This window comes from Beta vulgaris, chromosome 2, assembly GCF_026745355.1.
Source record: "Beta vulgaris subsp. vulgaris cultivar EL10 chromosome 2, EL10.2, whole genome shotgun sequence".
Taxonomy (NCBI): Eukaryota; Viridiplantae; Streptophyta; class Magnoliopsida; order Caryophyllales; family Amaranthaceae; genus Beta; species Beta vulgaris.
Window position 1 is genome coordinate 34,178,443 of NC_079203.1, and position 19,670 is coordinate 34,198,112.

The 19,670-nt window shown below is 35.0% G+C and overlaps 1 protein-coding gene across 1 annotated transcript; it reads right to left on the reverse strand.

The window, feature by feature from the left end:
• Positions 1-4,571: 4,571 nt before the first annotated feature.
• Positions 4,572-10,672, reverse strand: LOC104906079 (leucine aminopeptidase). Its single transcript, XM_010694792.4, has 5 exons — positions 9,924-10,672; positions 7,705-8,156; positions 6,367-6,600; positions 5,954-6,280; positions 4,572-5,221 (listed from the first exon to the last, which is right to left on the reverse strand). Exons 1-5 carry the CDS (start codon positions 10,450-10,452, stop codon positions 4,925-4,927), a joined length of 1,839 nt encoding a protein of 612 aa, XP_010693094.1. The 5' UTR covers positions 10,453-10,672; the 3' UTR covers positions 4,572-4,924.
• Between the last annotated feature and the right edge of the window lie 8,998 nt (positions 10,673-19,670).

Below are 19,670 nucleotides of genomic sequence, written 5' to 3' on the forward strand. Positions count from 1 at the left end.
AAGATGTATTGCTAAAGTCAGGAATAAGACTAAGTCGGTTTAGCCTTTCAATAGATGCAACATTTACATGACATAGTCTAGAATGCCATAAAGAAACAGACTCAGCAATATAAATGGAAGCAATAGAGATTTTATTATATATAACAACAACCACCACAAAAGGTCCACCACTACAAAAGTCTTTACCCAAAAAATCACCATTTCTGGTTAATACAAGTTTATCAGATTCAAAAGTTAACTTGATCCCAACTTTGTTTAAAAAGAAAACCGAAAATGAGGTTTTTGCGAATATCGGGAACATGCATAACATTCTGCAAAGCAATTGTTTTCCCGGAAGTTAATTGCAGGAGAACCTTTTCTTTGCCTAAAACACTTACAGTGCTTGAGTTGCCCGTGAAGATGCATCCCTCTGAAGCTTTTTTATAGTCCTGAAACATCTCCTTGTTGGTGCAGATTTGACGGGTTGCACCAATGTCCATGACCCATTAAAAAAACATTACTTAACAAGTTGACGTAAGACACCACTAGGGATAGCAATGGGTCGGGTCCACCTGGACCCAGACCTAGACCCATTTATTTTTTACAGACCCAGACCCGTCCCAGATCCGTTGGGTCTAGATTTTTCAGACCCAGACCCAGATCCGCTGGGTCTTGCGGGGTCCATGGGTCCTAAATGGGGTTTTCTTAGTTTTAAGTTTTCATCACATTTTATATATATATATGTAATTAAATTTTTTTGCCCTAATATATATAGGTCCTGCATCCATGGTAATAGCCTTATCTAAACAAAATTTTAAAAATTAACTCATAAAAACCTTAAAAAGTTACAACTTAAAAAGTTACAAGTCTTAGATGGAATTACAACACTAACGAGTTCACAAAATCACAACTCATAAAACCTTAGAGTTTAGGTAAAAAAAAATTCTAACATGTAAATGGTTTTACAGGTCGGGTTGGGTCTAGGTCTAGCATATGTGGACCCGGACCCGACCCATGATCTCTGAGACACGAACCCATTGGGTCTAAAATTTCAGGACCCAAACCCTTATAAATGGGTCGGGTCCAAGCGGATCTAGGTCGGGTTTAGGACCCATTGCCATCTCTAGACACTACAACAACAATGATGTCATCTTCAACAAGGTTGGCTTGAGCTTTGTTGTCGTATGGTTTGCTTTGAGTTTCCTCTCTTTGACGGCAATACTTGGCAGCATACCCATACTTACCACAAACGAATTTTTTTTCGTTAAACCGACGTTTTCCCTTGAAGTTGTTTTGGTTCCGCCTTATACCAAAAAACTGATTTGGACCCTTACCTCTTGGTCCTTTACCTGCAACTTTATTTTCCACCAACTAAGCAGTATAGGAAGAGTGATCAGCTGATTTACCTTTGGTTTGGTTACGGTCTTGCTCAATTTTAATATAAGAAACTAATTCTTGAAGGGTATACAATCTTTCAGTTTGTGTTTCAAGGAATGAACAAAATTTTCCCATGAAGAAGGTAATTTTTCAAGTAAACAGTTGGCTTGAAAAAGTTAAAAAATGTCCATACCCTGAGCCACAATATCAACACATAAAGTCTCACACTCATAAACTTGATCTAAAACAGACATATCACCAGACATAGAAAACTCCAACGACTACATGCATATTTCATAGTCACGAAATCATCAGTACCATACTTAGAAATCAAAGCATCCCAAATATCCTTAGCATTTTTTTACTTACCATAAATCATGTAAAAGGTATAAGTCATATAATGCAGCAACATCCCATGACATATCTTATTATCTTTCACAAAATTCATAACAGAATTCTCAGGAGCATCATCAACATACATACAATAATCTACCCCAACCTGACCCAAAAGAAATTTCATCTTATCAGACCACATCTTATAATTTTTTCCACCAAAAGGTTCTAACTTAGACATATATGGGACAAAGGGATTGGTAATGTGTTAAAAATAGCCACACTATCATTAGAAATATCACCCACCATAGTTCCGTGAAAACAGATACAAGAAAATTCAACTTTAGGATGTAGGAACGTAAACTGGTAACGAATAAAATAAACTTATTTGACAATTGTGACGTGAATTAAATACTGCCCAAAAGTTGAATTTTCCTCGCTACAACCCACGGATTCACATTATTCAACCTCCAAGCATATACAGCTTCTATCTTTCCGGTGTTAATATAAAAGCAGATTGAGAACGTTCAAGAATATTGCCCATAAAAGAGAAACTGGAAGAGAAGAGGAAGATGTGTTTTATTTCTGTGTGATCAACGAATAACAGAACACTAGTATTTATAAAAAGTGGAAAAATAAATGTGAACAGATCATGGCTGATTAAGTGGGAGAAAATGGTCAGTAAATGGGTAAATGGGATTACGTGTGGAAAACATCCATCAGCACATATCTACCAAAAGCCTCATTGCTACTCAACTCAAAGGTAGAGGAAGAGTAACAGTTATAAACCTTAATATTCCCTTCTATTCTTTCAATGTGGGACAAAAGTCAAAAGACTTTTCATATCATTTTGAAGCAAAAAATATGTTTCTACTATAAACTCCAATAAAGGACAAACCTCCGGTGAGCGACGAGGCGAGGGTGAAGATAGCAGCCTGGTGGTGGCGTAATGGCTGTGGAATGCGCAGGGTTCAACAGTGCTTGGCGTGGCGCAATGAGGATGAAGAAGAAGCGCGAGAAAAAGAGAGCGTGAGAGTGAGCGAGGAAGAAGGGAATATGGGTTGGGGTGTAACGTGGGTTTGGGAAGGCGGCGGTGTTACAAATTTACGGCAGCGTTGCGGTGGGACGAAGGGTAGTGTGAATTGGGTAATGCAAAAATAGGGAAGAGAGAGCGTGCGAAACAGGGGCTTGAGGTGACTCTTTGGGTGACGATTTTCGGCGAGGGTAGGGGCAAGTCTGGAGAGTTTTGTGAAGTGGTTAGTGATGAGTGATTGGTGGTTTGAGGGAACAAACATGGTTATTATAGCCATTGTTGAGGACTTGAGGTTTCTAAAAGTTTCAAAGTACTGAATTTTGGGATTGCTTGAACTGACAAAAACCAAAGATATTGGGAGATATGAAACTGGCGTGGAGTTTTTTAGTTGGGAGCAAATTTTGGTGTGCAAGAAAAATAATTCTAATTTAGAAATCCCTTATTGAGTTTTGTGAGGGAGAAAAATGAGGGAGTTGGGAAATTTTATGAAGGTTGATTGGGAGGTCGATAATGGAGACAAATTTCGGTGCACACAAAAGATTTAAACTCCTTGTTTTTGTAAGGAGTTAGAAAAAATTCATGTAGTTGGTTTTTCAAATTTTCTTTTCTTTTCATTACTCTCTTTTTATTATCGTTGTAGTCCAACATTTATTATTATTTTGAAATAATTGATTTGTTTATTATTTTCTTCTCTTTTTACTTTTATTATCATTGTTATTTTAATCTACCATTCATTTGTTTTTATTTACAACTCTTATAATTCACACAATTATTTAATGATAAATATCTTTTATCATTACTTGGATGTAGAACAACAGATTTTTAGTCACACCCTTAATTAAAGAGAAAATTTTAACGACTAATTATAATTATTTAGTTTAAGCAAGTGTAAATTTTCGAGATATCATAGTAATATTGAACAACCAAATTTCTAATTGAGCCAACTGAAACTTTACAATTGTTGTGAAAAGCTCGAGTTCTGAAATTGAGTGGAAGGCACAAGGGGAGATATTTCAAGGTGCTAAGCACCCGCAATCTTCAAAGAAGAATCTAAGTAATATGGTGCAATAACACCAACAAGCATCAACAGACCATCAATGGCAAACGAAGAAACAACAACACGCGAAGCAGAAACTTGATCTGCACCAAGAGATGAAAAAGAAAACCAAATCGAACCATCAACCGAAATGAAGCAAGAACCCTAAAAACCCTAGCCATGTAACCTAATTTGAATTTGAATGAAAGAAAAAAGAATCCTTTAATCCAATAGACCAGAACATAATCCCCAAATAAGAAACAGGTGAATTTAACCGTAAAACATCAAGAAGAGACAAATTACTCTCACAAATTGAGAATTATTTTCGAGAAACTGAGAAATGCTTTCGAGAAATTACGAACACAACTTGGGGAAATAATTTGTGACTAAAGACAAAATTGAGATCTGGATTCCATTAATCACTATTAAATTTCATAAGAGGCAGTTGATGGAAAAACAAAAGGAAGGATTTGGTGCATTTTGGTTGGCGAAATGACTCGCGAAATTGAATTAGGAAAACTTTAGATGCCTACGGTTACTATTTTTTCGGATTTTTGAGGACTTTAGGCTGAAGACTCTTTCTCTAACTTTCTTTCTCATAGTACTTCCCAGCTTTTACTTACCACATTTGCCTTTTCATGTTCTACTATATATTTTTTGACCATTATTATCTCTAATTGCGTATAAGTAAATAAAATGTTGATATTTTGAATATGTATACTAAGACAAATTTACAAAATCCTACTTGACCATCTATTCTGTTATACTATAATAATGAGAGAATATAGTCAAAATTAATTGACAAATAGAGCCTGAATATCAAATGGTATAACTGTAACTATAAAAATCAAGTATAACAAATAGAGATCACTAGATATCCGCCTTTCGGGTCAAAGCTAAATAGATGATAGTCAGTTGTTTGCATGACCTATCTTTGTTATTAGATCAAAAGATGCAATCAAGAAAAGCCATGTCAAATCTCAATTGCTAAGCATAGTACAACAAATACCCATTATTAAGTTATGTATGCATTGACCCCTAATTAGGAACGGATATTAGCAGTCCCAAAATTAAATACCCACTCCTCGTAACTCACATAGGGGAGTGCGGATATAACTAGGCAAGAGTGCTAAAATCAGTGCCCTTCTTCCCACTTTACAGAAGAGTTACAGATGCTTGGATAGAATGGACTCTACCACACCTTGAGCTATCGGGTGATAGCAGGCCCGGGTTTCCCCAAATACCCTTTTTGCGAAGATTTTCTCCTCTTCCTTTCCTGGACCTTGCACAAGATAAGTGTAAAGGGGGCGGAGATACTTCATCCTTCCGACCTCCTTTAAGGTTTTCTCCACCTCGCCATAATAATCCCGACACCCGGATGAAATTGCCAATTGAAGAAATGCCACTTTCACTTCATAATCTTTTGATTCAGCAAGTCTATAGCGTGCATCTAATGCTGAGATCTGTTAAATCAGTCAAAACAGTTCATTATATGTTGTTATCTTGCACTTGGTTCAATAAACAGATGAAACTAATAGGGCATTATTAGAAGGGGGAAAATAAAATATAAAAAAACATCAGTCGATGCTTATTAGCCTGCTTCGGGCTCAGTCAAAAAAAAAAAAAAAAAAAAGAATTGTAAGGAAGGTTACTAGCGAGGATAGAGATATTTGTTATAGATCAGAGAAGGTGACATGCGTCAAATTTCCAAAATGGTGTATACTATCTGGGACGCTCTATGGTAAGTATGGAAGACAATGGCAAAGGGATCATAAAGCTATGGGCCTATGATCATAAGCAAATGAAAGCTTGAGAAAGCAGGAATCAGAAGATAGAAATCACCTGGTCAATTGAGCAGCCACTACTAAGATGATGATGGACTAAGGATCATGATCAATCCATGACACTCGGCAGAAATTTAATTCCTAATGTTGAGCTTATTGCTTTCAAAACAAGAAATATACCTCCAAAGATTCTTATAACTAAGCAAATATAACTCTGAAGTAATCTATAAAACTCCATAACTACGCCATGGTAAAGCAACAAGAATCAAAATGGCATCTCATCAAGTTTGATAGCAACAACTTTAAAAGTTGAAATGTATGCTTAATAACAAATCAGCTAATGATGTAAGCAGGATATAAATTCTGTATGAGGATTCACTAATAAAGCTCTAGAAAAAGAAAAAATGCTACCTGTGAAGCTTCAATAGATTTAGGCAGATTCTCCAAGTATAGCTCCCATTCCTGCCCTCCCCAGTCGGCAACTTCATCGTCCCTCGGCATTCGCCCATTTTTGAACTCATTTGCAAGCGACACAATCTTAGTATAGATAATGGATACAGGTTCCAGAGCATCTGGAGGGATTCCTGTGCCCTCAGTCCACAGCTCCAAATTGATCTCTTTTTCTATGCCAGAGACGTTAGATTTCAAGAAATCTAAGAAGGTCTCAGTATCGATTGACTGGAACTTAAAGGTGGAAATATACTTCTTAATGAACTCATCAAATGCGGTTCTGCCAATCTGGAAAACACAAAGGAAATGAGTACAAAGAATCATCCATCAAACTCTGTTCACGTGGATAGCCTTGTAACATATTGCACCAATACCTGACGTTCAATGCGCCATAGGAACTGAAAGCCTTTCTCATACGGGACCTGTGAATATACATCATCTGGATCCACTCCTTCTTGCTGTGTTTTAAGCTTTGTAAATTCCATATTATCTTTAAACCTTTCCATTTCATCATTTAAGCCCTTCCAACCTATACCAATATTTAAAGCAGCCCTGTCCTCCCCTTGCACCACCTCAACAATTCTTCTTTCTGCGTAAGTTGTAAAACCCTGAATATCACAGACAAAGAAGCTTAGTAGTTCTGTTAATGACGTACAAGCTTAGTAGTTCTGTAAATGACGTACAATCTTAGTAGTTATGTAAATGACGTACATGATTTTCAATGTTGGATAAATAGAGAACTTAAATCAAACAATCTTACAAGCCATGGAGACATGTCATCCATGATCCAATTCCCAACAGAGAAAGTCTGCTCACTTGGCTTGTATTTTTGTTTTTTTAAGTTCATCCAATCTATCAATGTTTCACCAATTCAACTCATACTATGAAATCCCCCTTATGTGTATGTTAACGAAGTCCAACAATGTGAATTGAGTAAATTATTATTGATGAAGAAGTTGATCCAATTTAAAGAATCCGCTTATAGCTCATCTCTATTTGATCCCCATGTTTAAAACTCTTACATTGGTATCTGAAAGAGATTTTGGGAATACCAAGAAGTATATGTTTAACGCAAATTTGAAGCAGGCTTTACACATGAGCAAAAGGGACAAAATTTAAAATAAATACTCTTATCTAAAGAGAAGGAAAGCAGAAACGGTTAGAAGAGTTTAAACCTCAGGCCCTCGTATCCTATTACACTCGTATAAAAGATGAACTAAGAAATGCAGCATTTAGACCTCACGAGGCCCTCAAGAGAAGGGAACATACACAAGAGGATATAGTAAAACCCTAGAGTTATAATCATCAATGAGTTCTTTCAACAGGCTCCCAACCCCACCCAATCCCTCCCCCAGAAAAAAAAAAACAGAAGGAAAATACAAGACAGTTTTGTAAACTTCATAATGCTCTTCATCAATTCCTCCTTAATTCTGAACTTTCAAAAGAAAACTGTCTTGGCAAATGTACATTCTTGATACTGACTCTAATCAAAGCAACATTTGCCAGACGCTGTAATCCAGCTACAGCAACATTCATGGCAGTAGGATAGCATCTAACAAAATCCATGATACTCGGCCAACATGCAGCAATTTGAAGATGTAACAAGAATTTCCTAGCACTTCTCACGCCACAAGCACTGGATTGCAAGCTTAAATAATGTAAAATAAAAATGAGATGCAGAAAACTCATATTGTCAACAGGGTAATATGTACCTCATTCAACCAAAAGTGTTCATTATTCTTGTTTGTAATAAGATTTCCAGTCCAACTATGAGCAAGTTCATGAGCCACAACTTGTGCTCCAGTTGCATCCCCTTTTATGACTGTAGGTGTTAGAAACACCATCCTTGGGTTCTCCATTCCCCCATATGGAAAGCTCGGAGGTAAAACTAGCAAATCAAACCTTTCCCAATCATAAGGCCCAAATAACTTCTCCCCTTGCCTAATCATATCCTCAGTTCCTGCAAATTCACTTGCAGCTGCATCTAAAACTGAAGGCACTGACTCTGCATACACCCTTGTCCTTGGACCTACCTCCCTGTGGCTGATTTCTCCAACAGCAAATGCAAAAAGGTACGGTGGTATTGGCTGCTCCATCACAAACTCTTCCACCACCCTATTTTCCGCAGACCACATTGAATCATCACATGCCATTGCTGCCTCACCTATCAGATCGACATGGCCAATCATAGAGCTGATCAAATCTTGAGCACTGATGTGTCATTAAAATTACCTTAACAAACTCCATAACAATTAAAGATAATACAAAAGACCATTGACGTTGAATCTCTAAGAAAGTAATGCCTAAATATTACACCTCAGCTTCATAGAAATGCTCACAGTTCACTTTATTTTCTGAACATTTGTTTATTGCAAAACACCAATTCATGTATTTTGCTAAAAACTAATCAATTAGTTTAATTTTCAAAAAGTACTTTTACAGAAACTATCTTTGTAAACGTCATGCTTCCTCCATTTATTATTGGTAGGCAATATTTGCCTTTTGGAGGTCAAAATTTACAAACTTTGACCAAATTTTATCACAAACATATGTTAAATCCGCCTCAATGTGTATTTTCCAAATATCACCTTATTATGAATTCTACTAAAAACCAACTAAACAATATTTATGGTTAAAGTTCTACATTCGAGACTCTAAAAACAAACAAATATTGCAACTGATAAACAATGGAGAAAGTATTATGTTAAACTGAAGGTCAAAGTTTGATCTTAGAGACTGAAAAAATTCGACTAAGGCAATGTATATAAGAAAGGATAGATCTTACATAATGAAAACGAGGTATCATAAAGATGATACATAGGTCATAGAGGATGAGAATATAAAACAAAAACCCTTCCCCTTCACCCCTAAAACAAAAGGGAAAGGCACCAAAACAGGCCACCAATATTTCAGCCTTTAAGACTATATCGGATACTTGTCTCGTTTCCTTAGATGGCAGAAGTTCATATTCCATTCTGTTTTGACTGTCCATAATTTTAATATTCAGAGACTCACGATCCTTCAAAATACCAGATATCAGCTATATAATGCAATGGCCCTTTTGCATCCATTTTTCAATAAAACACCAAATGGCATACTTGCACATTTAGATTTATTATATTGACAAGTAATTTAAGGCCTCTCTACACCTCTAATGGTCGTAAAAAATGATGATGATAATAATAGTAACTAATTTATAAATAATTTGTTGAAATAAAATCGCATGCCAACGCCCACGACCCATGGTGATAGAAGTTCATCCTCGATCATGTGTTCTACATTACAAACTTTCATTACAACTTAATACCACCTATAAAAGTAGTACTGAAATGAGCTCTTTGAGGATGGACAAACATTTCCATGGCTGTCTACACCATTTCCGCTATTCTTACCGCCAAACAAACGGGCACAGCAATGGTCATATGAACGTTGACTATCGAGTTTTCCTCTAGGGAGCTCAAGTCTAAATAATTGATATACTGTAACTTTCTCATGTCATCTAAAGTACATCATTTGTCCATAATTAGAACCAACTAAACATTATTAAAACAAAAATTACCAAAAGCCCCGACTAGTGTAAGTGTCACACCAAACACTAAAATTAAACCAATTTGTACTCACTTATGCAGAAACATACTATATTTCATCAACTCATTTTATTCCCATCATATAATATCATGGGATATTCTATTTCTCGCCTTCAATAATTTCTTCTTCCACAACCCACAATTCACTCACCAAACTCCCTTTCCAACGCACACAAAATAAAAACAATAAAAACGCAAAGAGATTCCCAAAAAAACCTTATTTTAAAAAAAGCTGTTCAACTTAAAGGCAAATGACAATAATAAACGTCAATATCAAAAAGTTTTAAATTCGCAAACGTGAAAGTCAGACTGTGTGTAGATTAAAAAGAAATAGATGATCTCACCAGCAACCGGCACACGGCGCTCCACGTGTCGGGCGGACATAACAGCAGAAAGCGGTCTAGGAATATTAATCTTCGCCGAGTACTTAATCCTAGCGGCCGGGGTATCCTGGCAAGGGAAGATCGAACGAGCATGAATAGCTTGACATTGAGTGTAGACAAACGGCGACGTTTTGTTGAACGTTTGCGGAGGTGATAGCCATTGAAGAGCAGAAGAATTCGATGAAGTTTTGAAGGAAACAAGGAACTCAGACTGATCAGAGAGAGAAACAGTTAATAAGGTACCTTTAATGGCGTCGGTTTCAGAGGAGAGAGAAAATGGAATTGGAGCTAGGGTTTTGGGGTCGACAATGGAGGTTATGGAGAGAGAACGAGTGTCTAGAGAGAGATTGCCGGAGTGAGGGGAGGAGAGAGAAAGTAGAGCTGAAGCGTGGATGGTTGAAGAAGGAAAATCGAAGTAGAGAGAGAGTGAGATGTGGGTTGTGAAAGGGTGAGTTGAATCGGTGTATGAGTGAGGATCGATGGGTGCCATTGATGGGGAAAAATTAGGGTTTTGAAGGTGTGACAATGGCGGAAATTGGGGATAGGAGAGAGAATTTGGCAGTGAGAAGTTTTGAGAGTGGAGATAGGCAAAGAAAGTAGTGAAGACGGAAGAAGTGAAGAGTGTTGTAGTGTTTTTGGTGTGGGAGAAGTGTGATTTGTTTGTTTCTTTTTAGGCTTTTAAATTTGGAGGGAGCATGTATTGTGTTGGGTCACTTTGGGAATAAGATCATTACTTTAGATTCGACATATCTTTTGATGATCTCTTTCTTTGCCACCTGATTTACTATATTGTTATTGGTCCACTCAAAATTACTTGAAATTGCTTCATAATTATCTTTTTTACCCAAATCACCACCTTGTGTTCCCACCAGGCCACCACCCTAATTGCATCACCCCCATCCCACAACCACCTCTTCCACCACCCACCAACAACCCTCACCCTCCCTCCACCCCTCCTTAAACCTCCCACCCCTGCAACCCACACGAGCAGCTCTCCACCCTCCCCTACAACCCCCACGAGCAGCCCCAACCCTACCCTACCCCTCGCAAGCCCTGAACTTCACCGTAAAAAATCGAATTTTTTTGCCTCCTCCACCACCATGGTCGGAACGTCCTGGCCTAACGTTTCAGTGGTGGAGGCAAAAAAAAATTCATTTTGGTTTTGTTGGTTGTGTGTGGTGGTTCAGTTGGTGGTGTGTGTGGTTTTGGTGGTGGTGGTGGTGGTGGTTGTGTGTAGTCGTGGTAGTTGTTCAATAGTGAATGATGGTGAAGATGAAAGAGGAAAGTAAGGATAAATTGTATTTTCAAGTGTGCTTTGGGGCGATTTTAAGTAATTTTGGGGGAGTGTTTAACAAAGTCCATTGATTTATGAGACGCGGATTCTTTGAAATCCTAGTCTTATTTGAGTCTGTTTTCTAATAGATGGTTTCGCGTTAGTATTAATCACGTTTGTGTTAATGTGAGATTAGATGATGTCATGCTTGCCTCACGTACGTACATCAAACCAACAATATAAATTAGTTAAGCCCTTAGACCAATTAGTTATGCTAACCTTAAATTGCTTGTGGATGAATTAGTTAAAGGCTGAAGTATATCAGTAAGCATTGAATTATATTATTTAAGTGTTAAATTATATTAGTTATATCATAGAAACCATATTATAATACAATTTATTGGCCCTACTTTCACCAAGCAAGAGACTCCTTGTACTATGAATTCAATGAAAAAGGTAAAAAGAAATAACTAAAGAACTTTTACATAATGTGTTTTTTAAACTAAATATGCTAAATGTAGCTAAAGCAAACACAACAATAACTGATTTATATTAATATGCAACCAATTTAATTTAACAACATTGCTTTTTATCATAACTATCTTGAAAGTGAAATATATAACTGCGGAAATCATAACAAAAGATGACATAATTAAAATGATCTTTTAGTGGGCTTTACGAGGGAAACTGAGGAGGAGATGTGTGAGTTGTATCACAAGCATGCTATTGCTCCGGGATTTTCAATTTGTAAAAGCATAAAAAGGAGATAAGTTGGGACAAAACAAGTCAAAGAACAATATTATGCGTGTTCTTTTCATGGAGATAGAAAGAAGCCAACAAATGGAGACACACCAACACAAATAACAACTACAAACCAGGAAGAGAGTTTTTCTGGAATCGTAACAAAAATGAAGAGAAATAGGCAAAGACCAACTATCAGAACAGGTTGCAGAGCTGCAATGAGAGTCAAGCTCAATAAAGGAGTTTTTGGAGTTAAGCATCATGTCCTAATACATAATCATCAACTAAAAAAACTTTTTTGGCAACATTTACACAGGTATGAAAGTTAAATATTTTGATTAAAATTATGAAAATTTTTAATAGTTATAAAATTGATAGCAATAGATATGTTTAATATGAGGATTTTTTGTCCCAAACTACCTTTAACTTTCATGTTTTTGTGAGAAACTACCTTATAGAAAAATTATTGTCCTAAGCTACCTTACTTTTACCATTTTGTTGTTGACAACTACCTTATGCCGGTTTCCGACATTAACTTTTGTTTTTTCCGGTTTTTTTAATGTCACGTTATATCAGTTGACCTCTTTAAACGCTTTTTAAATTTTTCCCACCCTAATTTCCCCATTTTCCTGTGTGCACGCGCTCTCTTTCTCATATCTATGTGACACTTTGTACCACCAATCTATCATTAAATTCCTCTTCTATTTTAGTTAAAATTAAAACAATAACCCTCCTCAATTTCCACAAACGTAATTTTGTTTTTCCCACAATTTTAAACTGAAAAAACAAAAGTCAACGCCAAAAATCGGTATAAGGTAGTTGTCAACAACAAAATTGTAAAGTAAGGTAGTTTAGGCCAACAATTTTTATATAAGGTAGTTTCTCGCAAAAAACTTGAAAGTTAAAGGTAGTTTGGGACAAAAAATCCTTAATCCGACAATAGTTAATCAACAATAAAATTTCAGGTCTGAAAGAAGAATAAGTGATGATAAAGGCAAGGTTATAGAATTGATGCTAGACTATGGAATCAGACCATCTGACTCATATAGATACATGTGTAATGAAGGAGGAGGTGAAGAGAACGTTGGCCGCGCTATTAAAGATCACATAAATTATGCTCATAGGTTGAAAATGAAAAAGGATTTAGGGAGGCGGTGCACAAACGGTGATTGACATGCTATACCAAAAGGCAATAGATGATCCTGAATTTTTCTTCAGAGTCAGATTGAATGAACATAATCAAGTGGTTAGCTTGTTTTGGAGGGCTTCATGATGAAGAAGACTTTCAAATTTATGGTGATGTAACTTTTTTCGACACAACTTATCGCACAAACAAATACAATTTAATATGGGCTGCATTTGTTGGTATCAACAACCACTGGAAGAACGTCATGTTTGCATGCCCATTCATAGGTGATGAGAAAACAGAGACGTTTGAGTGGGTTTTTGAAACGTTCAAGAAACAATTTTTAGTGACCAAGACCAGGCCATTGCCAATGGCATTGCAAGAGTAACATTCTCATTCCATAATTACATCTATGTTTCTTTCATATAGAACTAGTTATTCACTAAAGTTAAATGTTTAATACATATTAGTTAACTTTAAAATTTCATTAGTTAATTGTACAACATCAATAGTTAATAATAGTGGTCTATAAACTATTGTTATATAGGTGTTCCCAGAAGCAAGGCACTAGTCATGTCTATGAAATCTACTTAAAAATGTTGTTTAAAGATTTGGAGCATTAGAAATCAGATTAAACTTTCACGTATTCATTTAACAAATGTTTGAAGGGTTGCAAGACAGAAGAAGAGTTCTCTAAATGTTGGGATAAAATGATTCAAGACTGAGGTTGCAGATGACTCTTGGTTCACCAATCGGTTCACAATAAAAGAAAAATGGTGTACTGCCTTGAGTAAGAATTCTTCTCTATGGGAATACTATATCGTCTTAGAGAAGAGAGAGTACAAACAATGCAATTGGGTTTAAGGCAAACAAAGCAATAACCTTGAGTGTTTTCTCCCACATCTTTGGAGCGAGAGACAATAAAAAGGTAGAGAAGTGTAGAGAGAGCCGATGAATTCAAATGTGACACATCAAGAGTGACCTCTTTCTACCCATTAGGTGGAATGTTGAAGCATGCATCAAGTGTGTACACACACACACTTTGTTCAGATATTTTGAGCACAAGTTTGCAATGCAATGTCCACAAACACTTACGTTGTTGCTGTTGCACCTGACAAGTTGTCTATCATGTTTGAAGTGAAAGTAGGGTTTGGCACAAATTCATCTCAAAGTGTATTATATATTACCCATGATGATCAGACGATAACTTACACTTGCAAAAAAACTTTGAAGAAACAAGTCAAATCACTTTTGGTACAGAAAACTTAACTTTTGCATTTGAAAGTTTAACTTTTTATATGAACAATATAATTAATACCTAAATGTTATTAATTATTAATTTATTCGTAAGAGTTAATTATCATGATGTAAAAGTTATTCTACATAATTATTATGTTTTCAAGCCTTGAGAATCATGCACATACATTCAATCACATCAATACAACATATGTGCATTTGCAAAAGATGGACAAGATTTGCAAAGAGCTAAGTGTGGAAAATAGAAATGGATTGAGAAATCTCTGGAGCAGTTACAAACAAAGTAATCCCATGGCAATATGAAACCGCAAAGCAGTTCTACTATTTCATTCTCAAAAGTCGAGATAATGAAGATGGAAGAGAGGTACCGCAAGAAGTCTATGAAAGTACTGCTATAACTATAAATAAACAAAGTCTTAAATACAAAATCAGTGGTAGAAGAAATATGTTTATCAAGTACAAGTACATTGGTTATTTTAAATACGGATCGTGCAAAAACAAGGGGAAGAAGCACAATGAAGAAAAGTCATTTCGGGATGACTAAAAATAGAAATTCCAAGAACCAAATCAAAATTGGTGCAATCACTCCAAATGCTATGTTGTTTTAAGTTCTTTTTCATGTTATCTTTTGTATTTGACATTTTAGATTTTATGAAAAGTAATTTCTTTGTTTATATTGGAAACTAAATTATTCTCAATAAAGCATAACTAATTATAGAACAACGCTAGATAATGTACATGATATGTTGACTAAATTTTTTTTTTAAGTCTAGAGATAAATTAACAACTCTAAACTATTGTGCTACAATAATTGACTAATTCACCAAAAATATTAACTAATATATCATGAATATGGTATAAGTGCTAAGAACATTAACTAATCTATAACTAAAGATCTAAAAGTGTCAATAGATCTTAACTAATTATAGGAAAACACTAACTAATGTATTAGATATGTTAACTAAAAATAATGTAAGTCCACATATAAATTTCGAGCTTTAAACTATAGGGTTAAAATACTTAACTAATTTGCCAAAAAATTATCAAACTCACCAGCCAAAATATTAACTAATATATCATGAATAACGTGTAAGGGCTAAAGAACATCAACTGATCCACAACAACCAACAAATAAAGATCTGAAAATGATAACTAATTTTCTGATTCACAAAAACAAGTGCTATGATACTTGTACCACCAAAGCAATCTAATTCCAGTTACTAAAACAAAGATAACATTTTAATCATCACATTACACATCCCAAAATAATAAAGTTTCAATTTCTAAATATAAAATTCTTAACCACCACCAACTCATCCTATTTTTCTTCTCTTTCATTTTTGTTGACCCTTGAGTTTTGAAGATGACCTAACCACAAAAGACATAGTATATTTTATTTATGTTGTTGCAAGGTAATTCATGATCGAGCTAAGAGAATACTTGATTGAAGATTAAAACGGAGAATTAATCAAGATCGAAGTAAAGATGTTCGAGTGATGAAGAATCAAGCATGGAATGAAGATTAGAATACATTAGGGTGTATCTATTATCTTCATGTTAAGGTTGAGTAAAAGCTTAATTAAGTTCATGGTGAATTCTCAAAGGAACTTGGTTCTGTTCCCATGAAAGGAACAAACCTGGCACTATAGGAACAAGGTTAGGGAACAAGACTTAAAACTGATTTAGGAACACCTAAGAGTCTCTAAAGTTGTGCGCCTAACTCAATGTATGCGCCCAATATGTTAGTTAAAGTTTTTAGGGTTGTTTTAACTAAGATCCACTATTTTAGGAATTTAGTTTAAGTTTGTTAGGAAAAGATTTTAAAAAGATTTTCTGATTTTATTTTAACCGATTTTCAAATCTTATCTTTTTATCTTTTATTTTTTATATTTTATTTAAAAGATTTTGTTTTCAAAAATAATATCTTTCCGGTTTTTAAATGATTTCGGTTTTTAAAATATAAAATTGTTTCTCGATTTTGTCAAAGATATTTTTCCTAAAAACTAGCTAAAGTAAATAAATTTATTTATTTCCTAAAAACTGGACTACACGTCTAAAAAGCAACTGCTACACGTTTTTGTAGTTAGTGGATTTAATGGCTTAGTTAAATTATCCTCCAAGTATTTAATTAATTTAAATAAGTTTAATTATTCTCCAAGTTTTGTAAAACCACGTAATATGTTACTGCTTCCCTTATGGAGTGAAGTAGTGGATTAGTGGGATGTTTTACTTGACATAGAATATTTAATTTATTTAATTAATTAATTAAAATCATGGAGATCATGTGATAATGGTATAATTAGTGGAGAACATGTCTTGTCTTAATTGTCTATAAATAGACGCCTAATTCATTTGAACAAAGTGTGTCTGACTTTTATTAGTCACACCAAAAGTGTGTCTGACTTAGCTAATTTGTCTTAGTTATCTAAAAGAGTCAGTGTCTTTTCCTTAAGAGAATTCATACTTACATTAATCGAGTTTATTATTCTTCCATTGTTTTACAAAGTGTATTTTTGAGAAAAGGGTTTGAGTGAACTCTTGTAAGTATGAGAAGCTTTGAGTGAAGCAAGAGAAAGAGAAAGAGAAAAGGAACTTCGAGTGAAGTTTGAGAGGAACGTCAGTTGCGGGAACTGTCGTTGGGAACTTGAGTTGAGTGACTTAAGTTGAGAATCGAGAGAAAAGTAATAGGTTGTAATCAGAGTTGTTTTGGCCTATTATAGTGGAAAGTTGTTTAAAATCCCTTGTGGCCGAGGTTGTTTCTTCCTACTAGGCCTAGGAAGTTTTTCCTCGCTAAATCTCTCGTGTTCCCACTGTTTGTTCCCAAGTTTACTTTTAATTCCGCAAAAAGTATAACTTATTCTCTCACTATAATTCACCCCCCCCTCTTATAGTGCTCATATTATACAACAATTTTGGACATCATCATCACTATTCTTCTCATCCTCTCTTTCTTTCGCTCCTTTTGCATTTGCTTTTTTGTCCTTGGGTTTTTCCTTTTTCTTCGTTACTTCTTCCTTCTTACAATCAGAAATGGCATGTCGAATTTCCTGCTTCCTTGAGTTGAATTATGAAATTTTGCTTAAAACTTCATCCCTGATCTCATTCATATCACTAACGAAAAGAGAAGCCAAATCTCACCACGAATTGCACGCCTCTTAAAAGGCTACAAACGAAGGAAATAAATCACTCTAAAACACTCTAAAACTAAATTCAACAACATAGAAAGAAAAAGAGCATGACATACTGTCGGTGCAAAATCAGTTGGTTGCCTTTGCACACAAGTCAATGCATACCCAATAGTTTGATATTAAATGCCACAGAAGCCTTAGTCCCTGGTGGAGACCAGTTTTGATTTAATAAAACCTTGCTAATGTACTTTGTTGTAATCTATTTGGTTAAACTACAACGCCTAATAAATTCAGGTGAAAAGCAATAAATAGAACAAGACGCAATAACTAATCTATTTAATTAGAGCCAGATATTTCCATTCACATCGCAAACTTTTAGAATAAGTTTTACAACACATATGAGGATAATCCAGGTTGGACAATTAAAGGGAAAACACGAAGATTATTACCTCCATGAGTTCTTGCTTCAACTGGAGATTGAACTAACTCGTCACTAGTACATGCTCCAAGTCTAAGAGCTAAACTATAACCCTAGAAGGGGCTTGGCTAGGCTAAGGCTAGGGTATGCTATGCTAGGAAAGTAATTTGCAAGTTATTGCGTGTTGTGTCTCTTATTTCCCTAGGAACACTAAAAGAGGGGGGTGAATTGTATGTGTAGAAATAAACGTAACTTTTTGCGAAAATTTAAACTTAAACAAATAAACAAGCTAGAGGAACACAAGGGATTTTTACGAGGAAAAACTTCTTGGGCCAAACAAGAAGAAACAACCTCGACCACTAGGGATTTTAAACTCAACTCTTTCACTAATTAGGCCAAACAACTTTGTTACAGCCTAATTCTATTCTCGAGCCACACCTTGAGTTCCTAAACTCAAGTTCCTGAGCCACTTTTCTCTTAACAATAGTTCCTCTCAACTTCACTCGAAGTTTTCTCACTCTTACTAGCTTTACTCAAAGCTTCTCTCTTACAGAACTTCACTCAAAGTCCCCTTACCCCAAAAACCAAAATACAATTGATCGAAATAAGCTTAGTGGAATTAGAGTAAGAAGGCAAAGAACAAATGGCTATTATGAGAGAATGAAGGCACTGACACTTAATTAGTTAAACTCACTTAATTACTTAGTCAGACACACTTTGGAACTTATTTAGACTTCAATATTTATAGTGACAAACATATAAAACGTGGGAATTAAAATCAAGTTCATGTTAAAACCATTATCCCATGATGTTCCTCCCCTTAAGGAACAGTTCCTTAACATATCCCATGATCCCATGATGTCTTTTTGGACGTGGACATGTTTTAGCCACTGCTCCTAAAGATTAGGAGTTTCTTGAGCTTTATCCGAAAATCAGTTAACTTTAAAACAAATTTAAAACTGAATTTTAATCTTTAAGAAAATATTATCTTTTAAATAAAATCCTCTTAAAAACCGGATATAAAACTGAATTTTAATCTTTAAGAAAATATTATCTTTTAAATAAAATCCTCTTAAAAACCGGATAATTATTTTCTTTTCTTTTTCGAAAAACAAAATCTTTTATAAAAAAGATTTTCTATTAAAACTGATTTTTACTTAGATAAAACTGTTTCCTATTATTTAGGCATGACTTACTCAACTTAATAATCAAACCGTTATACAGCTTCAAGCCTAAGTCTAGTTCCTTTTACAGGTTAAGTTCCTTTAACAGATTCGTATAGTGCCATTTAGTTTGTTCCTCACAAAGGAACAAACTCTCATTCTCAAATATGATTACCAATGTTCCTTACCATCTTTACTTGTTCCTTTTACAATGGAACTAGAAAATAAAATGCCTTGCTTTTATTCTTCTTGATCCAATGCTGCTCCAGTATCACTTTTGAGAAACATCTTCACTTAGCATTCGAAATCCTTACTTGACTTCTTTCTTGACTTAGTATTCTCTTTGTTCCTTTCAATGATACCTTAGAAAATCATACACTTAAATAACTCATTAGTTCACTACTTAGTTTGGATCTTCGTTTCTTTGTCATCATCAAAACTAGGGTTCAACAATTTCCCCCTGTTTGATGATGACAACAAAGGTACAAACTAAGGAAATAACAAATAATATAAGTGGATGAAAAAGATAAAACAATAAAGCAGAAAATGAAAAACAAAGCAAAATTAAGTAACCTACTTAATGTTTGATTTTGAATTTTTGA

Excerpts from the sequence above, each read along its gene's own strand:
- LOC104906079 (XM_010694792.4), bottom strand. The coding sequence starts at position 10,452 with ATGGCACCCATCGATCCTCACTCATACACCGATTCAACTCACCCTTTC. Across the intron at positions 6,601-7,704 it reads AACACTTTTGGTTGAATGAG|GGTTTTACAACTTACGCAGA; the intron begins GTACATATTACC and ends TGTGATATTCAG. Across the intron at positions 6,281-6,366 it reads TATGGCGCATTGAACGTCAG|ATTGGCAGAACCGCATTTGA; the intron begins GTATTGGTGCAA and ends TGTGTTTTCCAG.